A 20,267-nucleotide genomic window follows, 5' to 3' on the forward strand; every position below is an offset into this window, starting at 1 on the left:
ATGCGAAAGCTGCAGTGACTTTCATTGTACTTGGCAAATCTTGGACTGACTCCCATTGATTTGTCCTTGGAATAGGTGAGCTCAGACACCTTGCACAGCAAGCTAAAGACATTGCTGCTGGTCTCCAGCAACCATCAGGTCCCAAGTCGAAAGAGATCCAAGAGGCAGAAGTAAGATGTCTAAAGTGACCTTCATCTCTCATACTGACTTTGTAGACAGCGGAAGTTACAAAATACTTTGGCTTCCACCAAAACTGACTCATGAATCATAGAGGTCAAATGACCTCTCTGTCTTCTAAAGTTAGCATCAGGATGGGCTACTGTGCACACAGATATGCAAAGAGTCCAATGGCTGGACAGACTGACCAGCTCCATCTGACCTCCTTCTGTTCTGGCTGGCTGTCTCTCTATTGCCCCCGGTTTCTGGTTGTTGGCTCTTTGAAAATGCAGTAGGCCTGAAGTTAAATTCCATACCCTTCAAGAAAAATCTCTCTCCCTCCTTTGGCCAATGACTGTCCTATTCTTGATCTGATAAAGGAAGGCTTCAGTCCTTCGGAAATGCACCTTACTTCATAACGCAGTTGACCTTATCAAACCTTCTCCTCAAGGACACCTCTGGCTGGTCACCTAGTTCCTGCTCCAGGTTTGCCCTGGATCACTTCCTAGTGCCAGGCTCTCAGGATTGGACAACTCCAGCCAGGGGAAGTCTCCCAGGACAAGCCTGTGCATGACCCTCCTCAGCAACGTCTTCTGCTCTCTCAATCTCCATGTCCTTCTCATTTGGTTCATCACCACCACCCACCCGGATGTCCTGTGCCATCTCATTGCCACTTCCTTGCGGGTGTGCTAAAGACACCGTAAGCCTCTTGATGGCACACCCATGGCTCCTCTGAGATGTCATCCCCTCAAAGGCAATGCTAGCGCTCCGGGTCCAGCAACAGCTGGATACCAAATGTAAACTATTCTATTGTATCGAATGAAAGGTGATAAGCCACGGGCAGCCATTGTAGTTCTGTCTGCTTGGCTTATAAAAACATCGACCAAACCTCACTCCCTACATAGCTCTTGGTCTGGAATCTCCTTGTCTTGAGTTTGTCTCACTGTTTGCTTTGGTTTTCCTCATTTGCCCAAGTTGTGAATTCAAGATAAATGTAAGATGCTAAAGCAATGAATGGAAATGTACGTGGCCCAGCATTCCGACCACTCCCTTTGGATTGGCACCGATTTCCCACGGGCTGGTCTCTGTCTCTTCCTCCCCCTCTCCTGCTTTCTCCTCATCTTCTCCAGCATTTGTTGAGCTCTGCAGCTGAGCCGTGGGCTCGTACCTTGTCCCTCACAACCCTGTGCACGTTCTCCTCCTCAACTCTCCCGAGCTAAAGCCTACTCGTAATCCATGCTTCCTCGTGGACACTTTTCCCTTCAGGGAGCATTCTTTTGAGTTCATTTAGCACGCCAAGAAGCATTGGGAGGGCCACGCAAACATCTCTAAACTTTCCCTTTACTGATGTTCGTGACAACAATTGTCTCAATACTAATCAGCCCATCCAGTTGCCATCGACTAGATTCTGACACAGAGCAAGACCATGTGGGCTGGAGTAGAACCATCTTCCACAGACGTGCGACTATCTGAATGTTTTTTTTGCAGAAGACCCGCATCTCTTTCTTCCTGAAGTCCTCTGGGTGGACTCAAACGTCAGTCTTTCAGGTAATAGCAAAGAGCCCTAGCCGTTTGAACCACAATTTTGTTCACCACGTACCAGGCAACTATTAACTCATTGACACCTCAACTCACTCTTGAGAGGTGATGATCTCCATTAAATCTCAAAGATCTGATTTTGGCGACAGCTCCATTACTCCCTGGAGGCCAGGTTTCTCACCCAGCCTGGCCCCACGGTCCACACTCCCAAACAATACATCCCACTTCTCTTATCAAGTCTTTGGTATTCATTTAGCTAATGACCAACTATTCTCCTTGGAAGCAAGCTCCATAGGACAGGGCTGGGTCTGTGTTTTTGAGCCCTGGCTTTCTAAAGCCAGTAGCTGGCACACTCGAACCCACTGCCATCGAGTCTATGCCAGTGTATCGGACCCTGTAAGGCACAGAACACCCCTGCGGGTTCAGGAAACTGAAAATACTTCTGGGAGGGGAAAGTCTCATCTTATTCCGTAGAGCAGGGGCCGGTGGTTTTGAACTGCTGCACCTGCGGTCCAACTATGCGTAACCCACGAGTCACCAGTGCTCCTGAGCCGCACACAGGAAGCATCACAGTGCATGGGTTAAAGGGATGAATGGGTCAGCGAAGCCCATCGAGAATCCCAAAAGAGAATACGTTGCCCTCTCTAAACAGATGCCCGACGCGTAGTCAAAATTAGTAGGAACATGATGGTAGTATTTATTCTCGTCAATCTGCCTTTCTGCATACCAACTCTAGCCAGCCAGATCTAGTAATTCCACATCAGACGAGGCTCACGAGCCACGGAGCGGTGGACCCGAGAACACTTCCCTGAAGGAAAGGCAGCCAGGGGTGGTGCCACGGTTTGGACTATCCAAGTTCCCACCGTGGGCCTCAGCTGCGCGGTTTGCCACGTGGGCAGGACTCACCCCTCTCGCAGGTTCGTCCCCAGTAGCCGGTGCCCGTGCAGTCGCAGATGAAGCGGTTCCAGCCGTCCTTGCACACCGCGTTGTTCTTGCAGGGGTAGCTGTCACACTGCTTGGCGCTCATGCGGGAGCAGGAGGACTTGACGCCCGCGGCGTTCTGCATCTCCGCCAGCTGCCGGATGTTCTTGCTACGCCCATCGATGAACAGGTCACGGATGCAGCCCACGTAGCCATAGTTCAGCATGGCGGTCCAGAGCTCGGTGGGGAGGATGAGGCCGGCGCGGTTCTCCGGGAGCCCGCCCAGGTACATGTCGCCCTCCAGATCCAGGATCTCACTCTCCCCACTGGCGGTGAAAGGTGTGCGCCTGCTGTTCACTGATATGGTACCTGGGGAAAGAAGAACAGAGAATGAGCTAACTGCCTCTTGGCATCCCAGGGGAGGCCACCACTCAAGGACTCAAACAAAAGGGCCCCAGCCAGTGAGCTTGGAGAAAAGCTGTGCTGGGCCAGGAAAGGCTTGTGCAGGCAAGGGAACAAAAAGATGGGCAGAAAGGACCACGTGTACCATGTGGCTCCCATATGTGCCAGTAGAGCTCTCTGACCCAGATAAGGCCCAGAAACAGTCAATGGTCCAGTACCTAGTCCAGCTCTTGTTTTGTCTACCTGAAAGTTGTAGGTCTTGAAAGGATGTCCTACACCCTGACAGCAGAGAACGTGCCTGTGGTTAAAGCCTGGCTCTATCTGACCGTCATCCCTGCACCAGCTGTTCAGAGTCACGTGGCTCAGTGTTGCTATGATGCTGGAACATTGTCACCCATATTTCAAATACCAGCAGGGTCACCCAAGGTGGGTGTAGGCTTCAGGGAAGTGTTGACACTCACTGACTGGGAGGAAAGTCCTAGCTCACTTCTTGCTTGCGTCCTTCCTTCCTTCCTTCCTTCCTTCCTTCCTTCCTTCCTTCCTTCCTTCCTTCCTTCCAATTCTTTCTTTCTGCCTCCAAACCTTTGCCTATGAAAACACTAGTGATGGCAATACAACCATGCCTGACTCATTCCTTTGGGACACGTCCTCAGGAAAGAGAAATTCCCGAATTAATTAATGGGAGTTGGGCCTGTTGGAGGGTTACCAGTCCCTGCAATGGGGAATCCACCGGGCAATGAAATCACCAGGATGACACAGGACAGGGACAGTGTTTTGTTTTCCATAAGGCTTCCAGGATGGTGTGCATCTATCTTCCATCTGCCTACCTGCCCACCTATTTATCTACCATGACACAGCTGTGTCACCTGAAGACAGCTCCTTCAATTTCTACACCTCAATTTCCTCACCTACAAAATGGGGGTCATAAGTGTGCCTACCTCACAAGTGGGTGTGAAAATTAAATTGGTGTATATATATATGTATATTTATTATGATATATAAGAGAGCATCACAAAGTTCATGGAAACTTTTCATTATTTTTTAATTCCATTGTTTCCACAAACGTTTTAAAGCCCCTTGTAGTTTCTCACAGTCCAGGACAGAGGAAGGGATCTTTGTGGACCTGAATCTTCTTCAGTGGTCATTGTCCTCCACAGGATGTGATCTGCTTCAGCCTCATCACCCCATGCACTGATACCACCTGGCTGGACTGGCCACCAGCTTTCAGCTCCTCCAGGAGGCATCCCAGATTATGACCATTGCTAAATGTTCAATGAAATATGTGTATTTCTTTTTAATGTAGCAACTATGTATAGAACATCTCCAGTGTCCCTTAGGTTGTCCTAGGCACTGAAGATAAGGGTGAAACCGATAGGCATATCACTGCTCCCACAGAGCTGAGATTCCAGAGTGGAGGTTCAGAAAACGGACTAGCTAATCAGTGAGAAGGCTTAGCGAATGGCATGCGCTGTGAAGGGAACCAAACGGGTGCTGGAGTACCCGCCTGGGGGATTCTACCTCAATTAGAGAGCTGGCTAGGGGCTCTGTAAACTGAATCGGGATGGTGGGAAGGATCCAGGCTTGCCAAGAGCAGGCCAGAGGATGTGTCAGACACCTACAAAGCTGCTGAGGGAGAAAGGAAGAGGGAGGACAGTCTAGGCGGTGAGTGTCCATGCACTCAGGGCCTGGCAGGAGCCGGATCCTGGCACTTTCAAACTAGAGACCGTGAAGCCCAAAGCCTGCCAGAGAATTTGGGAACCGGGGTCCTTGTCTTGGGAACCGGGGTCCTTGTCTTACCTGGGGTTCTCACCCCTAGCTGGTATCCCTGAAATACTTGTTACCTCCGCAGTTTGAACTACAACATTAAGTAATTGGATTCGGTGGCACTCAAGATCATGCCAGGAAATTCAAAATATAAATATTTATTCATCTTAAACGAAGGTGTTTATTGCTACCCAGACAGCTGGGCCTGCCATATTCATGCTGCTTCTCCTTTCATGTAGATTCTGAGCCCCTCGGGTCTGAGGGGTCAGACCCGAAGAACTGAGGGGACCCAATGAGATGGGACATGGGAAGCACCATGTGCATGATGACACTGACATCCCAGTCTTAAAGACAAGTTCTCCACGGGGGAGGGCTAAACCAAGAAGCTGCCTTCATGGGTTCTCACCTAGAAGTTTTCTTCTAGAGAAATCTGCTGTACTTTCTTATTGTTGTCATTTAAAATCTTCACACACACACACACACACAGAGAGAGAGAGAGAGAGAGAGAGAGAGAGAGAGAGAGAGAGAGAGAGAGAGAAACACTACAAAATGCCAGCAACAAATGAATAAACAAATTTATGTATATGCATACATTGTAATCGTTTTGAGCTCATAAGAGAAAAGGAATTGCAGATACATGCTCCATCTGGCTGAACTCTGACAATGTTATGCTGAGGGAAATCAGTCAGACACATGTTGATGTTATTGCTGTTGTTGTTGTTAGGTGCCGTACACTTGGGTCCAACCCACAGCTACCCTGTGCACAAGAGAACGAAACTGCCCACACCTGTGCCATCCACACAATTGCTCCTGTGCCAGGTTCCAGGCACATAGGACAACTATTACTATACCCCAGCAGTTCTCAACCTGTGGGTTGCGACCCCTTTGGGGGATTGAACGACCCTTTCATAGGGGTCGCCCAATTCATAACAGTAGCAAAATGACAGTTAGGAAGTAGTGACAAAAATAATTTTATGGTTGGGGGTGGCATTAGGAAGGCTAAGAACCACTGCTATAACCCTACTTATGTGAAATTTCTAGAATGAGGAAGAGAACACCTTTATCCTGTGGTCATCAGGGGCTGGAGGAAGGGGAAGTGGGGACTCATTACTTCTCAGATACTGAGCTTCTGTTTGAGTGGACAGAAAATGTAGAAACAGAAAATGGTGATGGCCACATGGCATCATGATCATCATTAATGTCACTGAATTATATTAGGAAAGATAGTCGACATGACAAGTGTTTTGTTATATATATTTTAACACACACACAAAGTACACATTTTTAAAAAGCACAACACGAATGATGTCCCAGACAGCATTTTCAGGATGTTCTGAGCTTTTGGGGATGTTATCTTCACATCCATCTCGGAGGCAGGTGTCATGATTTTCTCTAATTGACACACGAGAACACTGATAGTTGTCACTCTTATTGTCTTCTCTCTTGTACAAGTTCTCCCTGGACCTCTGTCCCCTCCACAGAACACTTAGAATACCCACTCCACGGGGGGTACCCTTGAGAAGTTAGGACAGAACTAGCACATATTTATATTTGGGGGCCTGAACTACATCTTTCGAAGAATCTGTCCTCGGGGTGGGATCAGACTTACTTTTGAATACACACATTGAACCTGGAAAATAACTTCCCCAGAAGAGCAAGATCAGCAAAGTTTGTCTAGATCCTCTCTCTGTCACACTCAAGGAAGGGCGGGCCACGCTTAAACCCACACTTGTATTTCTATGTCTCTTTATAGATGTAAAACTGAATCTATAGTCATTGATTGAAAACTAAAAACCACATGAGGAAATGAAATGTAAAGGGTTTTATTAAGGCGTGAAATTCTACTGTTTTCATGGGATACTTATTGGTTTACTCAGCGAGTTTTTGTAGGCTTTGATTGAATTCATCAGGACTTAAAAGGACTGGTCATTGCTATAGGTCCCAGGCAATAAGTTCAAGGCTTCTGCAATCGAGATATATCCAGGGACTACAAACCCATGGATAGTTGCCGCAGAACAAAACCGCTACCCTGCTTATCAAAGCAGTTATGCAGGGGAAACAAACAAGCAATTGTACAAAAAACACACTAAAAAATGGTATGTGACAATTGAATGTGCGTTAGCCTGCCGGTGACACAGAGGGACAACGTTTAAGCTGGGACAAAGCCTAGAGAAGCGTAGCACAAAACCATCTGCTCTGGTCTAACTCCAGAGACCAGTGACATGTGGTATGACAGCAACTGGCAAGAGGTTTTGGGGGATTCTGGGGCAGCTTTCAGGGTCTGCTTGTATTTTAAGGATAAACTCAGGGAGATGGAATAGGTGAGAAAGAAAAAAGGAAGGTGGGAGGGAGGCAGGAAAACAGGAAAAGAGGACAAAAGAAGGAAAGGGGAAGATGGGAAGAGGGAGAGAAGAGAAAGGGAGTAAATGAGGGGAAATAAAAACAGGAAAAAAGAAACAGATTGATTTCACCTTCAGCTAAATTAATTTCGGGTGTGTTTCTGTTTCATTTTGTTGTGTTTTTAAGCACAAACTGTTCATTCTTGCTCAACAAGCACATTTAATTTAGAGCCTCTTGGTTCCGATCAGATTTCAGGCAATCAATAACGCTTCTTACTGAGCAATAAACCATCCAGAGCTGCAATCTGCCACCCGTCTGCCCTCTGCCCAGGGCCATCCAGCTCTTCCAAAGGGCAATGTTACTCACTATCACCGGCTCTTGAACTCTGGGTCTGTGCAAAAAGCCATCCCTGCCATTCCTGGCTGCAGCTTTGGGGGTGCCTATTGCTTTTATTTATAGACCCAATGGACCCAGAAATAAATACGCAAAGGACCACCTCTTATGGCTTCACCGAGAGAGGTAATCTTCACAAGGAAGGCAGATAGAGCCAGTAGCTCTCTTCCATTCGTATTGCCTCAATCGAGAATCAGAAAATCCGTCTGCCACTCAAATATGGTAGTCCCAGCTTTCAGAGAAATGTCCTTCCCCATGGCACACACTGTGACCTTCACAGCCCCAGGGTCCTGAGGAAACTAAGCAGACTGTGCGGGCAATCAAAAGCTCCAGACTCTCGCTCCATTTGTGTGGGTTGGTTTTTATTTCCCTCCCCATCTCTGTGACTATTCCAGAGTGGCTGTGTACTGCCCGGGGCCAGCTTGTTTGATCTGCGGCTGCAGAAACAAACAAAGCCATTTAAACCCAATGTGAAAGGTTATGAAGAGGCAGGGAACCTCGGTGAGGTCTGAGCAGAGAGTGAAATATAGGCTTTCACAACAAAGGGAGGCTTAACATTGAACATGACTTCGGGAAAAATCAATTTGCCTTTTCCTTTCTTGTCATAATTTCTCCCTGCAACACGACTCCTGCCAATTACGGAGAGGGGTTCATCGTTGAAGAACCCCGTGCACAGTGAAGCTTATCCTAAAGAGTGATCACACAGTGCAGTCCCTGTGACATCACAATTTGCTTCTATGGCAAGGAGAACATAAAAAGAGAGAGAGAAGAAGATGAAAAGAGGGGAGGGGTAACAAAGCACCATCTCATGAGTGACACGGTATTTGCTTTGGTCACGGTGGTCAGGCTACATGTACAGTCAACATTGTTAGGTCCCAACTGTGGGGCTGTCACTGCAGAGAATGGCTGGGGGAGTGGCTGGGGTGAGGAGGGGGAGGTGTGAGTGTCTTCCAGCCAGGGGCTTCGTTCAGAGAGGACAGCACTCCACAAGCAGGCGGGTGCAAATATTAAGAAGCACCACCTGTCTGCCCAGAAAACAGAAAGGGGACAGCCATAGTGTCTCCTGTCTCAGTCCCACTCTGGGCCTTTTCCTACCTGATCTGCCATCTCGTTGGATGTCCACATGGTACCATTCCCCGTCGTTGGCCTTCTTCTGAGTGGCTTTCACCTTGATGGTGCCTGAGCCCATGTCGAGCAGCAAGTACAGGTTGCCATCCAGCAGTTCCACTGCGAAGAAATCCACTTTGGTGTTCTTCTGGCTCCGAGCATCCTTCCTCTCTTGGGGCTTGCCATGAGTGAAGAGGATCAGGCCGTTGGGCTCGGTGGTGCGGAAGTCGAAGGAGATGGAGCCCATGCGCTTGGTGTTCCACTTGGGCAAACTGATGTAAGCCTCCGGGGTCTCAAAGTTGATGGGGTCCAGCGTGGCCACGTTCTCACATTTGAATACAACTTCACCATAGATTTTCATCTTCGTGTCCCCAATCCGAGCCAGGCGAGACAGCTCCAGACGGATATCATTATTCTTATACACAACCTGTCAAACGCCAAATAAAAATGCCACATCAATCCATCTTGCAAACAGTCACCAACCACTGCTCACTGGGTACCCTAGGAAAAGGTCTAAGAAGGGGCTTCAGGACACACTGGTCTAAAAGAATAGGAGGAATGGAATCCTTCTGGGGTGCACAGGGTCCTGCAGAATTCTTCCATAGCTGTAATGGTTTGGCATTGCCAGAAAATTACACAATATGAAATGACAAATAAAATGCAATACAGGTTAACGTGCATATGACACAAACACCTAAGTGCAAAGAGAGTCACTGAAAATGTTTTTAGCTACTCAAAGACTGCATTAATCCAAAGTGGCAGACTGATGTCGCCGTAGGATGGAGAAATGTGACAGTTACATAATCTAGTGTCAATTTGAGGATTAAGAGTGTAGGGGTGGAGTCTAGCCTATCAATCAGGATATGGCCAATGAGATCTCCGTGTGAGCATGGCCTTCCCCTAAGTATTCTGAGATTGGCTGAAATTTTCCTCCTTGGAGGTGGGAGACTCTCTGCTCACACCCTGGGAGACATAGCAGCTGACAAGACACATGGACCCACCCTGATGCAGCCCTGAGTGCTGGATAAGACATGCAGAGACCCCTGCCAGCGCTGAGATGTTTCCAATGCCACTGGATCCAAAGACTTTCTACCCACTGGCCTGTGATCTTTTACATTATGTGTCTTTGCATGTGTTCCATGAGTCTGAAAAGGACTTTATAGATTGGTATTGGACATATGGGGTAATGTTCTACTTGTGGACTTGATCTGGACTGGGCTGTGATGTTTTCTCAATGTTCAATTGCTCTTGTATAAAAATTTCTCTCTTATACACATATGTGTGTCCATGAATTTGTTTCTCTAGTCTACCCACACTGACACAGGAACTGTTTAGCCCTAAGAAGAAGCCCTGGTGACCGAGTGGGTGATACTGGACGGTTGCCCACAAGGAGGTCAACAGTTCCAACCCACCAATAGATCTGTAGGAGAACAATGAAGCTGTCTGCCCCCTAGAGATTTAGCATCTTGCAAACTCTAGGGAGCGGTTCAACCGTGTCATGTAGCATCACTCTAAAGTCACTATGACTAGGAACCAACTTGATGACAACGGGTCCCTTTGTTTTGATTTGACATTGGTTTTGACACGGTTGTGGCAAAGGTGGCTTGCTATTGGTTGCTCATCCACCACTAGCTCCACAGAAGACAGGGCTGGTGACCTGCTCTCATGACGATGACTCCTGCGACCGCTTCCACTCTGCTGCACATAGGGTCGTCCTAAGGCGGGATTAGTGCAAGGTCAGCTAACAATGAGAACTGCACTCTGGAAGTCACAGTAAGTGAACTGAGCAAAGAATGACGCAGACAGTGTGTGTCATCTTTGTGTGTGCATGTGTGTAGGCTAGCTAAGCTATATGTACATGTGTTCGTTTATGTATAAAACTAGAAAATTAATTGGATCTCCAGGGTAAATTGGTGTATTTAATACCAGAAGTGGGAGGGAGACACTTTTCTCAGTACCCTCTTGCATTGTTTTGAATTAAGCTTATATTACTTTTTTTTTAAGACTGCTTATTAAGAATGGCTAGGGAGAGGGACGGTTTGTTTATTTTCCCTCATTTCATATGAAGAGCGAGGCAGCTTAATTCCTACACACACACACACAAAAAGTATGACTCTCTGAATCTGATGGAATCTATAAAACAAATAAGCCCGCTGCCAATAATTTGATTCCGACTCACGGGAGCCCTGGTGGCATAGTGGGTGACATGGCTGATAATGGGTTACATGCTGCTAATCCCAAAGTCAGCAGTTTGACACCACCCATTTTTCCATAACGACCTTAGCTTTTGGGTGGTAATTCCGATTTGTCCTCTCGGCATGCTAGGATGAATCCATATAAAAGCAGGGATTCATTCGGTTCCCCCAAATTAGAATTTCAAAACAGTTTTGCTGTTATTTGAGCTGAATTCTGGTGCACTACTCTGGAATGGCTCCCGACTCTCAGAGTTCTGGACAGAAAGAGTAAACAGGAAAAATGAGGTGGAAGAAGAGGGGCTAGCATCTTCGTACTGGTTACACCAACCACCCTCTAATGTCCTTCACATGATCACACTCAGATTTTGCCCAATTTAGGACCCAGAGTCAGGACTGAGTCCCCCAATCTGTGTGCCCCTGCCAGGGCGATTTAACGTCCTTGGGCGTGTTTCATCATTTGGCAAGGATAACAATCGGAGTCGTCTATTTTGTAAGGATTAGATGAGCTACTCCGTGTAACGTGCTTGGAGCTGGCACCGAGCAAGGACCACAGCAGTACGGGTCTGTTGTTGTCAAGCCTCCTCTTATTCGGTCACAGTCTTAAGAAGGTTGTATTCGTCTCCATGTTCAGGAGAATAATAAGACGTAGGTACATCTCAGTTAGAAAAGCTGCTGAATGGAATGTCCCAACCTCTATCACTTTACCCTTAATATCCACCTCTAGAACTATCTTTCTCCTCTCCAGCACCAACACATGTCAAATTAAACTGTTTGCCTTTGTAGTAATTAGAAGAGTGGTAAATAACTCAGACTCAAATTTCACTGCTACTGAGTTGATACTGACTCATAGCAACCTACACGACAGAGTGGATCTGCGTCTATGGGTTTCTGGGACTGCAACTCTTTATGGAAGCAGCAAGCCTCATCTTTCTCTTGCCATACTGCTGGTGGTTTTGAACTGCTGACCTTGCAGTTAGCAGCTCCAATACATAACCCATTACACAGGTCTTGGAAATGTCCCACTTAGTATATGTCACTGACCATAGGCAGTCACACAGAAAATACTGAAGATAGTAACATTTAGTGAGAATTTACTCTGAGCGAGGCACTGTGCAGAAGACAATGTCCATCATTCCATTGGATCCTCTCTGCACCCATTTGAAATACCTGCCCCCACTCCCCTACTGAGATAGATAATGTTTATTGTGCCAACCAGGTCGATAAACACATGTGGGGTTAATTCAAGGGCAGAGAGATAAATGGCTCGGCGAGTCTCATTCTCTAGTTCTCGGGTCTCTTGCTTTGTGATGGTCGGACCGGGGTGCAGCTGCCTTAGCCAGTTCCCTGCTTCGGCTGGCAAGGCTCACTTCCTGCAAGACATCCCCCAAAGTGAAGCCGCATGAACCTGCCCCGGTATATCCCTGGGTGCTGGAGCAGCCATGTGGAGACCCCTGTCAGCACTGAGACGCTTACACATTCACTGATTCGGCTTTCCTTCTGCAGTTGGCGTCATAATGCGTGCTTTGTGAGATGGAGGAGGACTTTGTGGATTGGTGTCGGACATATGGGCTAATGTTGGACTTGTGGGCTTGGGCAGCACTGGGTTGGGATGTTTTCTAATGTACACCTACCCTTTATATAAAACGCTCTTTTATATGTATGAATTTCTGTGGATTTGTTTCTCTAATGTACCCTGACCAACATAAAAACCAAAACCAAACTCAACTGCCATTGAGTCAATGCTGACTCATAGCTAATCTATAGAGCAGGGAAGAGCTAGCCCATGTGAGTTTCCGAGACTGTAACTCTTCATGGGAGTAGAAAGCTTCGTCTTTATCCCACAGAGTGGCTGGTGGTTTTAAGCTGGTAACCTTGCAGGTAGTAGCCCAACTCGTAACCACTACACCACCAGGTTTCCTAGCTATGATGAAGAATCTATAATTTTTCTCCAGTGATATGATCACAGCTGCTGGAGTAGGTTATGTATCTGAATTCTAGCCAGGGACAACTTTGTGAATATACTTTGTGAAAGCATTATTGAAATAGAACAACTTACTAAAGACAGGTTTTCAGAAGAGAGAGAGAGAGACCAACCTGGTAGCCATGAAACCTGGGTTTCCATTTCAACAGTTCTATGAATTTATTGTGTAGTATATTTTTGAAGGACTTTTGACTACTCAATATCTGAACCCTGCCTACAAAGCTTCATCTCCTAGCCACCACGTCTCTGGGCTTTAATCGAATGTGTAACACAAGAGACATCCCTTCACTGCCCACTGGTTCCACGAAGGGCTTCAATGTCCAATGGAGGAGCCACAAACAAAGCAGGGCAAGACTTGAACCCAGGCAGTTGGACTCCAGAGCCCATGCCCTCATCCCCATAGATGTGCATAACCATGAGCCATTACCAGTACCCAGCTCAGCTCAAACACTGTGTGAGAGGTCAGGCATACCCACCTTCCCAGATTCCACCCATTCTAAAGCTGAATTGCTCATCTTAACCTGTCCGGGAGGGATCACACACCAGGGCAAAACACTGCGAGATACTCAGGCAACTACTCAATGGATGGAACCAGAAAGCAACAATACATATTTAACATCATGCAACTCCTCTCATTCTCACTACCATTCCTCTGCCTCAGCAAGGGAGGTCTTTTCTGCCATGCCCAGACTGGCTGCCTGTGCATTTGGGCTAAATGACTCAAACTCCTTGTAAAGGTTAATTATTGATGTATAATAATAGCTCACCCCACAGGGAAAGACCCAGTCTGAGCTCCACTGAACAGTAAATGACAAAAACCCAGGCATCCCTACAGGAGGCCAGAGGCAGAAGGAAGAAAAGAAAAAGGGAAAAGTCCTTTCAAAGGGATGCAGCTGTCTGGGTAGAGAGAAGCTTCTCTGGGGGGTGGTTTCGCCAAGACTGGGTGATGGCAAGTAACCTGAACCCAGCTCTCTGAGATGAACAGAAGAATCCGAGCCAGAAGCAAAACAGACACAACTAAGATGGTTTCTACCAAAGCCTGATGATAGGTGAGTCTTCTATCTACCCCTAACTCTGAAATCACTCATTTTTTAAGGAGTTCTGGTGGTGTAGTAGTTAGGTATCAGGCTGCTAATTGCAAGGTTTGCTTAGGAGACAGAAGAGATTTCTACTCCCGTACAGACTTACGGTCTTGGAAACCCACAGGGGAAGTTTTACCCTGTATTCTAGGGTCACCATGAGTTGAAATTGCCTCGATGACAATGAATTGAGTTATGCTGAGTTTCAGAAGTCTTGAAGGCACAGTGGGTTTTTCGTTGGGCTGTTAACCAAAAGATCAGCAGTTCAAACCCATGAGTCACACCAAGGAAGTTGAGGCTGTGTACTCAAGGAGAGATTTACAGCCTCAGAAACCCAAATGAGCCAGTATTCTCTGCCCTATAGGATCAGTATAGACTAGAATCAACCTGATGGCAGTGGATTTGGTTTGTGTTTATGGTGAGCTCCTACCATGTTAACACAAGGATTCTTCTGTTTAGGCTTAATAATTTATCAACTGACCCCTTACTTCTTAGGGCTATTGCCATGATCAAATGGAATGGCATTAATGACAGGGTTTAGAAAGTTCTAAGTGAGTACACGAGCCTAGGAAGAAGTAGTTACATATCTTCACCTCTAGCATTAGCAAGGTATCCATCGAACAGAAAGAGGCTTGAACTGAGGCTCTGCTGAGGGTTTCCTATCAAGAAGAAAAGGATGGAGCTCAGGGTCCTGGTTGATACCCCACAGAGAAGCTGAATGGCTGCTATCCCTTCCTTCTTCCCCCCTCAGCAAAGACTTAGATAGGTACCACTTTATCACTGATGCTAAGCAGGATCCTAGGGGCCCACAGAGGCAATATGCCCTGATGGCTCCCCTTACATGACAAATTAGTGTCTGGCATCGTACTTTCTGTAAAACCAGACTCTTAACCAAACACATGTCCCCAGCTGGCAGACTAATCTAGGAAGAGTAGTGGCTTCAAATGACAGAAAGCAGCCTCAGCTGACAGGTCATCCCAACAGGGAGCAATTAAAGATGAAGTGGAAAATGCTCCCCATTGGGAGAGATGTTGTAGAGTCTGGGAGCAGGGAAGCAGAGTCACTGAGAGTGGAAAACTGGCCTTGCTACCTTACCCATGGCCTTGGGAAGACTTGTATTTCCGACTAAGAGTCCACACAGTGACCGTCTCAAAGATAGAATCTCAGAGGGATTTGGAGCCAACATGAGGGCATCCCTCCAAAAAGCATAATACCAGCAGAGACATATCAGGGCAACACTCGGAGTAGAGCATCCAAGTCAGGAGAATATAATAAAACAGCAGTATGGAGGATCTATAATTTGCCAGGCACTTTAAAAACATAATGTCTCATCCACACTAAGTGAAATGGGTGATGAAAGTGGCAGTGCAGAAAGTGAAAGTGCTCACCCAAGATCATCACGGAGCCAGATTAGGGCATTATCCGCACTTGAACCCAGACCTCTCTGACTGCTGTCTGTGCGATCAAGGAACACCCCTATCTGTCTTGTCTATGGCCTTCCCCCAGGACAGCCCTCCATTAAAGACATAATGTCAGAGCTAACCACAAAGGTCACGCAATCGCCAAAGTCAATTTGAAGCAGTGATCACGGGAGGACCTTGCAGGAGCAGTCTCCAGAAAATTCAAAGCCAGTGCACCTGCTCTGGGCTTGCCTCACAAATCCCCTTTCCCTTTCCCTACTTTACCAATCCAAACCAAAGCTCACTGCCCTCTGGGCAAGGCTGACTCATCCTGACCCTCCAGAACAGGCTAGAATTGTCCCTGTGGGTTTCTGAGACAGTCACTCTTCATAGGATCGAATAGCCTCCTCTTTCTCCCATGGAGGGGTGGGTTGTTTTCAACTGCCCACCTTGTCGTTGGAAGCCCAATGGGTGCCACTATGTGACCAACACTTGCTTGCTTGGGGGTCAGTGCAGACCAAACTTTGACCCTCTTGGCTGCCTGCCACAGGGTGACAAGCAGGATTGAACCACAGTAACTTTCCAGTGAATAATAAAGTCCATGTTACCCAAAGCAACTCCTGGTCTGTTTTCTTGGCTGCTGGAACCTAGCATTTGGGAAGGATGGCCCCTGGTTAGGGCCTCTCCTCACACGGGGGAAAACAGCCATGCTCCAGGGATGGCATATCCAGGCTCACCTATAACACAGAAACCCTTTAATCCAGAATAAAAACCACACCGATGGCCATCCTGGCATGCAAAACCCTGGGCACTTCGTACTGAGTTCTGGGGACCTGTAATGGGCACTTAATCCTCTCCATCCAGGAAGTTCCTCAAAGACTTGGGGATGTACTTCCATGTACCTGCATCCTTGCTCTTCCACATTTCCCAGGTCACAGCATCCTCTTTATTCCTACCTGCATTCATGGCATTCCTCTGCCAAGACCTCCCCAACCCACTTCAGGCTCTCTGTGCGTACTCTGATCCTTGTTAGGCACCACCCGTTTCTGTGAGCCAACTAGGACTCATGACGACTCCGTGTGCTGCAGAGTAGAACTGCGCTCCAGAGGGATTTCTATGGCTGTGATCTTACAGAAGGAGATCACAAGGCCTCTACTCTGCAACAGTGCTGGCTGGATTCAGAGCACCACCCTTTCACTTAACAACCGAGTGCTGCTTTCTTTGTGCTGACCACGTGCTCTTGTTCCTCATCACCACTTAAGAGAGTGTGAATGTTTACAAGAAGTTCGAATCTCAAAACGTTTGCATGAAACATTTCTTTACCTTGGAATTCCATTTTCTATGAACTTGTGGAAGCCTTCAAGGAGAACAATTGTTTCATCTTTCACTCAAACTCCTTTCTCTATGGGGGAAAGAGAGGGGATCCTGATCTTGCAGCTCTGTCTCACTCAACACTTGCAGTTGGCTCTCTCCTGGTGGTACGTGGGTTACAAGGCAGGTCTTGAGGACGTATTTACAGACTAGAGACAGAAGCATTCACTCCCATCCTCCTTTGGATCCCAGGCCACTCTTTTGCCAGATTTCTAGGAACTGGTCTCTGTTGTAAATGCCATGGCCCTATGCACACCAGCAAGAGAAGGAAGAGGAAGAAGGGAGTGTGAACACGTGTCCGCAATGCTCAGATGGCATTTTGGCATGATCTCTGTTAGTCTTTCTTTCATCTTGTTTTAAAGGGATGGTTCATTCTCTGTAAGTCTCTCTATAGGATGATTTCAATACCAATACCAGGTCAGCTGTGAAGATGGGTTATGTATAGGTCCGTGACTTGATAACTAAATCCCGTTCAGCTCTGATTCTGGTCAGTCGAGGATGGATGAAGGTAAGAACTTAGAGGGAATTCCCTGAAGTGTCTGCACTGGACAAACACAATAGCAGAGAAACAGTGTGAGACATCCAGGAGTGTGGAAACAGTGTTGACTATAAATCCTAGGAAAACTGGATTTGTTTTCTCACATTGGTTTGTGGAATAGTTTACTTTCAACCAGCAAGAGACAAAAATATATTTATCCTTTACCAAACTTAATCTTTTAGCAATAAATTACCAATGAAAAAATGTTTCTTTACTTTCTAAAATGGTATAGCTTCTAGAAAAAAATGTTAGTCTAATCTTCTATGTCATCTTATAAAGTACACCTGAACAGAGCCTTGGTATTTTCACTCACTTGAGATGCATGTGAGAGTTGGACATTGACTGAGGAAGGCTGAAGAAGAATTGATTCATTTGAATTATGGTGCTGGTGAAGATATTGAAGGTATCATAGATGCCCCAAAAGATCCAACAAGTCCATCTTGGATGAAGGACAGTTAGAATGCTCCTTAGGCACAAGGATGGCAAAATTTTTTCTCATATATTTTGGATATGCTGTCAGAAGAGATCAGTCCCTGGAGGAAGACATCATGTTTTGTAAAGTGGTGGGCATTGAAAAAGAGGAAGATTTTCAGTGATATGGATGGACACAGTGGCATCCCTGATAGGTTCAAACATCAGGACAAGTGTGAGGCTGTCACAGGACCAGGCACGGTTTCATTCTGTTGTATATAGGGTCACTATGAGTCAAAACCAACTCAATGACAACAAACAATAATGATGTATATAATCTTATATATAATATATTGTTTTACATACTATGATATAATAGTATAGCATATTATCTTATGTGTGAACATTCTTAGAAGAAAATGAATAAGAAGCAGTGTGGAATAATCTTGCTTCTGGGGTGTCCCATAATCACACATTCTTTGGTCTCTGCTCAATTTCTCATTCTGTCCTCCAGCAATTGTTAAATCTGGTCGACTATCATTTTTCTCTCTCCTTAATAATTTGCTCTACGTAGCTCTCACTCAGAATATTCAACCTTGTTATCTTTGAATGAATACAGGCCCTGTAGTTGCAATAAACTTAAAACATTTCATGAGTAAGTGAATTCTTCTCTCCCCATAATCTTTGTGACTTTCATCAAATGACTAGGTAGGAGCATGCAAATAAGGTGTATGGAACTCTATTTGGAGTTTAGAGCTTTATAATTTTGAAAGTCAAAAAGTTTGGAGAAACATTTCATTATCTTCAGTCTTGCCATTCTACTGGATATAAAGAAATCATCTGAGAAGCCCAAAAAAGAATCTCAGTGCCACCAGGAGGAGTCGTGAGCAGAGCACTTAAATCCTTGTGCGACACAGTGGCGGTGGCAGCAGAGACCATGACACAGAGCAGTGAGCTTGTCGGTGCCCTGAAGGACAAGTTCCGTCCTGGCAGCATGGTTGAAATGAAATGCTAAGGACAAAAGAACTGTATCCTTAACATGTGTTATCCTGACTTGCAACCTTTTAACTTCCCCAACAAACCCCATAACCATGAGTAATTCATTATCTGTTTGTTGTCTGTGGCCATTTCACAGGATAGATAAAGCCAGCAGAGAAGTAGAGTGACATGTAGAGTTAAGGAAAGTTGGTGGGTGGAGGCATATCTGACCTCTGTCTCATGGAAATCAGCCTTAGCCTGGTGATTCTTCTCTCTCCTTGTGAAGTTAAAAAATGTCAAATGTGGTCCCTATGCAAATTTTTCATCTCTTATTAACATAAACATGCATTATATTAAAAAATTATAACAGCACCAAAATGTTTAGGTGCTGGTGAAGTGCTCATATTTTCATTAAATTAGATGTTGGATATTGAAGTAACAGCATAGAGCAGTGGCTAGGGTCACATACTTTGGAGATTCATTAACCAGGTGTGAACCCAGCTCTACTGCATACCAGCTATATGAATTTGAGTAAAAATATTTAACTTCTCTGAGTGTAACTTCTTCTCCTATAAAGGACAGATAAACAAAAAACCTCATTGGCATAGAGTAGATGACAATGCATAGTGACCCTGTAGGACAGACAGGGTGGAGCTGCCCCTATGAGTTTCTGAGTAACTCTTTTCAAGGATAGATATCCCTGATCAAGGGCATCAGGCTTGGTGAAGTTGAAGGGCCCTGAACGAAAGGAAAACCTTGGTGACATGGATTGACAGAGTGGCTACAACAATGGTCTCAAACATCCCAATTGAGAGGATGGTCGCATTTTGTTCTGTTGAACCCAGAGTTGCTGTGAATCAGAATCTACCTGAGGATAACTGACAACAACAACAACAACACATGTATACTGATTGGCTATCTCTTCTCTCTGCCTCTCTTTGATGTGTACACCATTGCAGAGATTTGCAATCCATTAACATACTTTATCACAGAATAGCGCTGATCATACCCCAACAGTGAACTCAGAGCACAAACAGGGCAGCAGATGGTCCTCTTTGCTTCCAAAGTCAGAACCTAAATATTTGGCATGGCCGGAGCCACATCTGCATCTATGGTTTTTCTAAACGGGGTCTGTAAATTGACTTTGCCTGCTGAGATGCAGCTGACATCCAACCCGAGGCGCAAAGTCCCAATCGCTACATGCCATGGACACCGCCATTTCCATGCTTCATAGTTTGTCAGCGGTGGTCAGAATCTGCCAAAGACAAAGATGAGCACTCGACACAGAGAAAGTAGGAACTGAATTTCACACTTGAAATACAAGAGTGAAAAAAATGTCTATGTTTTAGGGCTCAAAGTAAAAATCAAAAGAAAGCACTTGCTAAAATTGAAACTAGTGGTAGAATGTTGACATTTAATTCCTTTGTTTAAAAAACGTGGTGTCATTCAATACTCTCTGTGTCAAACAAAGTATTGCTACAAGCCAAACCTCACCAGAAGTCACCGCCTTGCAATCTCTGAGCTCTGGTCCTATTTTTAAGAGAGAGACTGCCTAAGAAGAGATGAAAGGGATATAAGGTAAAGCGTGAACTCGGTTGCTGAATCAGCAAATCTTCAGAACCTACCACACTTTAAAGAAAATCATATAGTCACCTGACATGCAGGCAAATCAGTCAAAGAGCAAGACCTAGG

The 20,267-nt window shown here is 46.0% G+C and overlaps 1 protein-coding gene across 6 annotated transcripts in view; it reads right to left on the minus strand.

Annotated features, from left to right (window-relative positions):
* NRXN3 (neurexin 3) overlaps positions 1-20,267 on the minus strand; it is a 1,780,548-nt gene that overhangs the window by 1,242,702 nt on the left and 517,579 nt on the right. For all 6 annotated transcript variants that reach the window (XM_075530567.1, XM_075530566.1, XM_075530569.1 and 3 more), the window contains 2 exons: positions 8,611-9,049; positions 2,602-2,985 (listed from right to left, as the gene is read on the minus strand). In XM_075530567.1, the coding sequence (XP_075386682.1) occupies positions 2,602-2,985; positions 8,611-9,049 (823 nt within the window). The remainder of the gene's footprint in view (positions 1-2,601; positions 2,986-8,610; positions 9,050-20,267) is intronic.

The sequence above is a fragment of the Tenrec ecaudatus genome, chromosome 14 (assembly GCF_050624435.1).
Source record: "Tenrec ecaudatus isolate mTenEca1 chromosome 14, mTenEca1.hap1, whole genome shotgun sequence".
Lineage (NCBI taxonomy): Eukaryota > Metazoa > Chordata > Mammalia > Afrosoricida > Tenrecidae > Tenrec > Tenrec ecaudatus.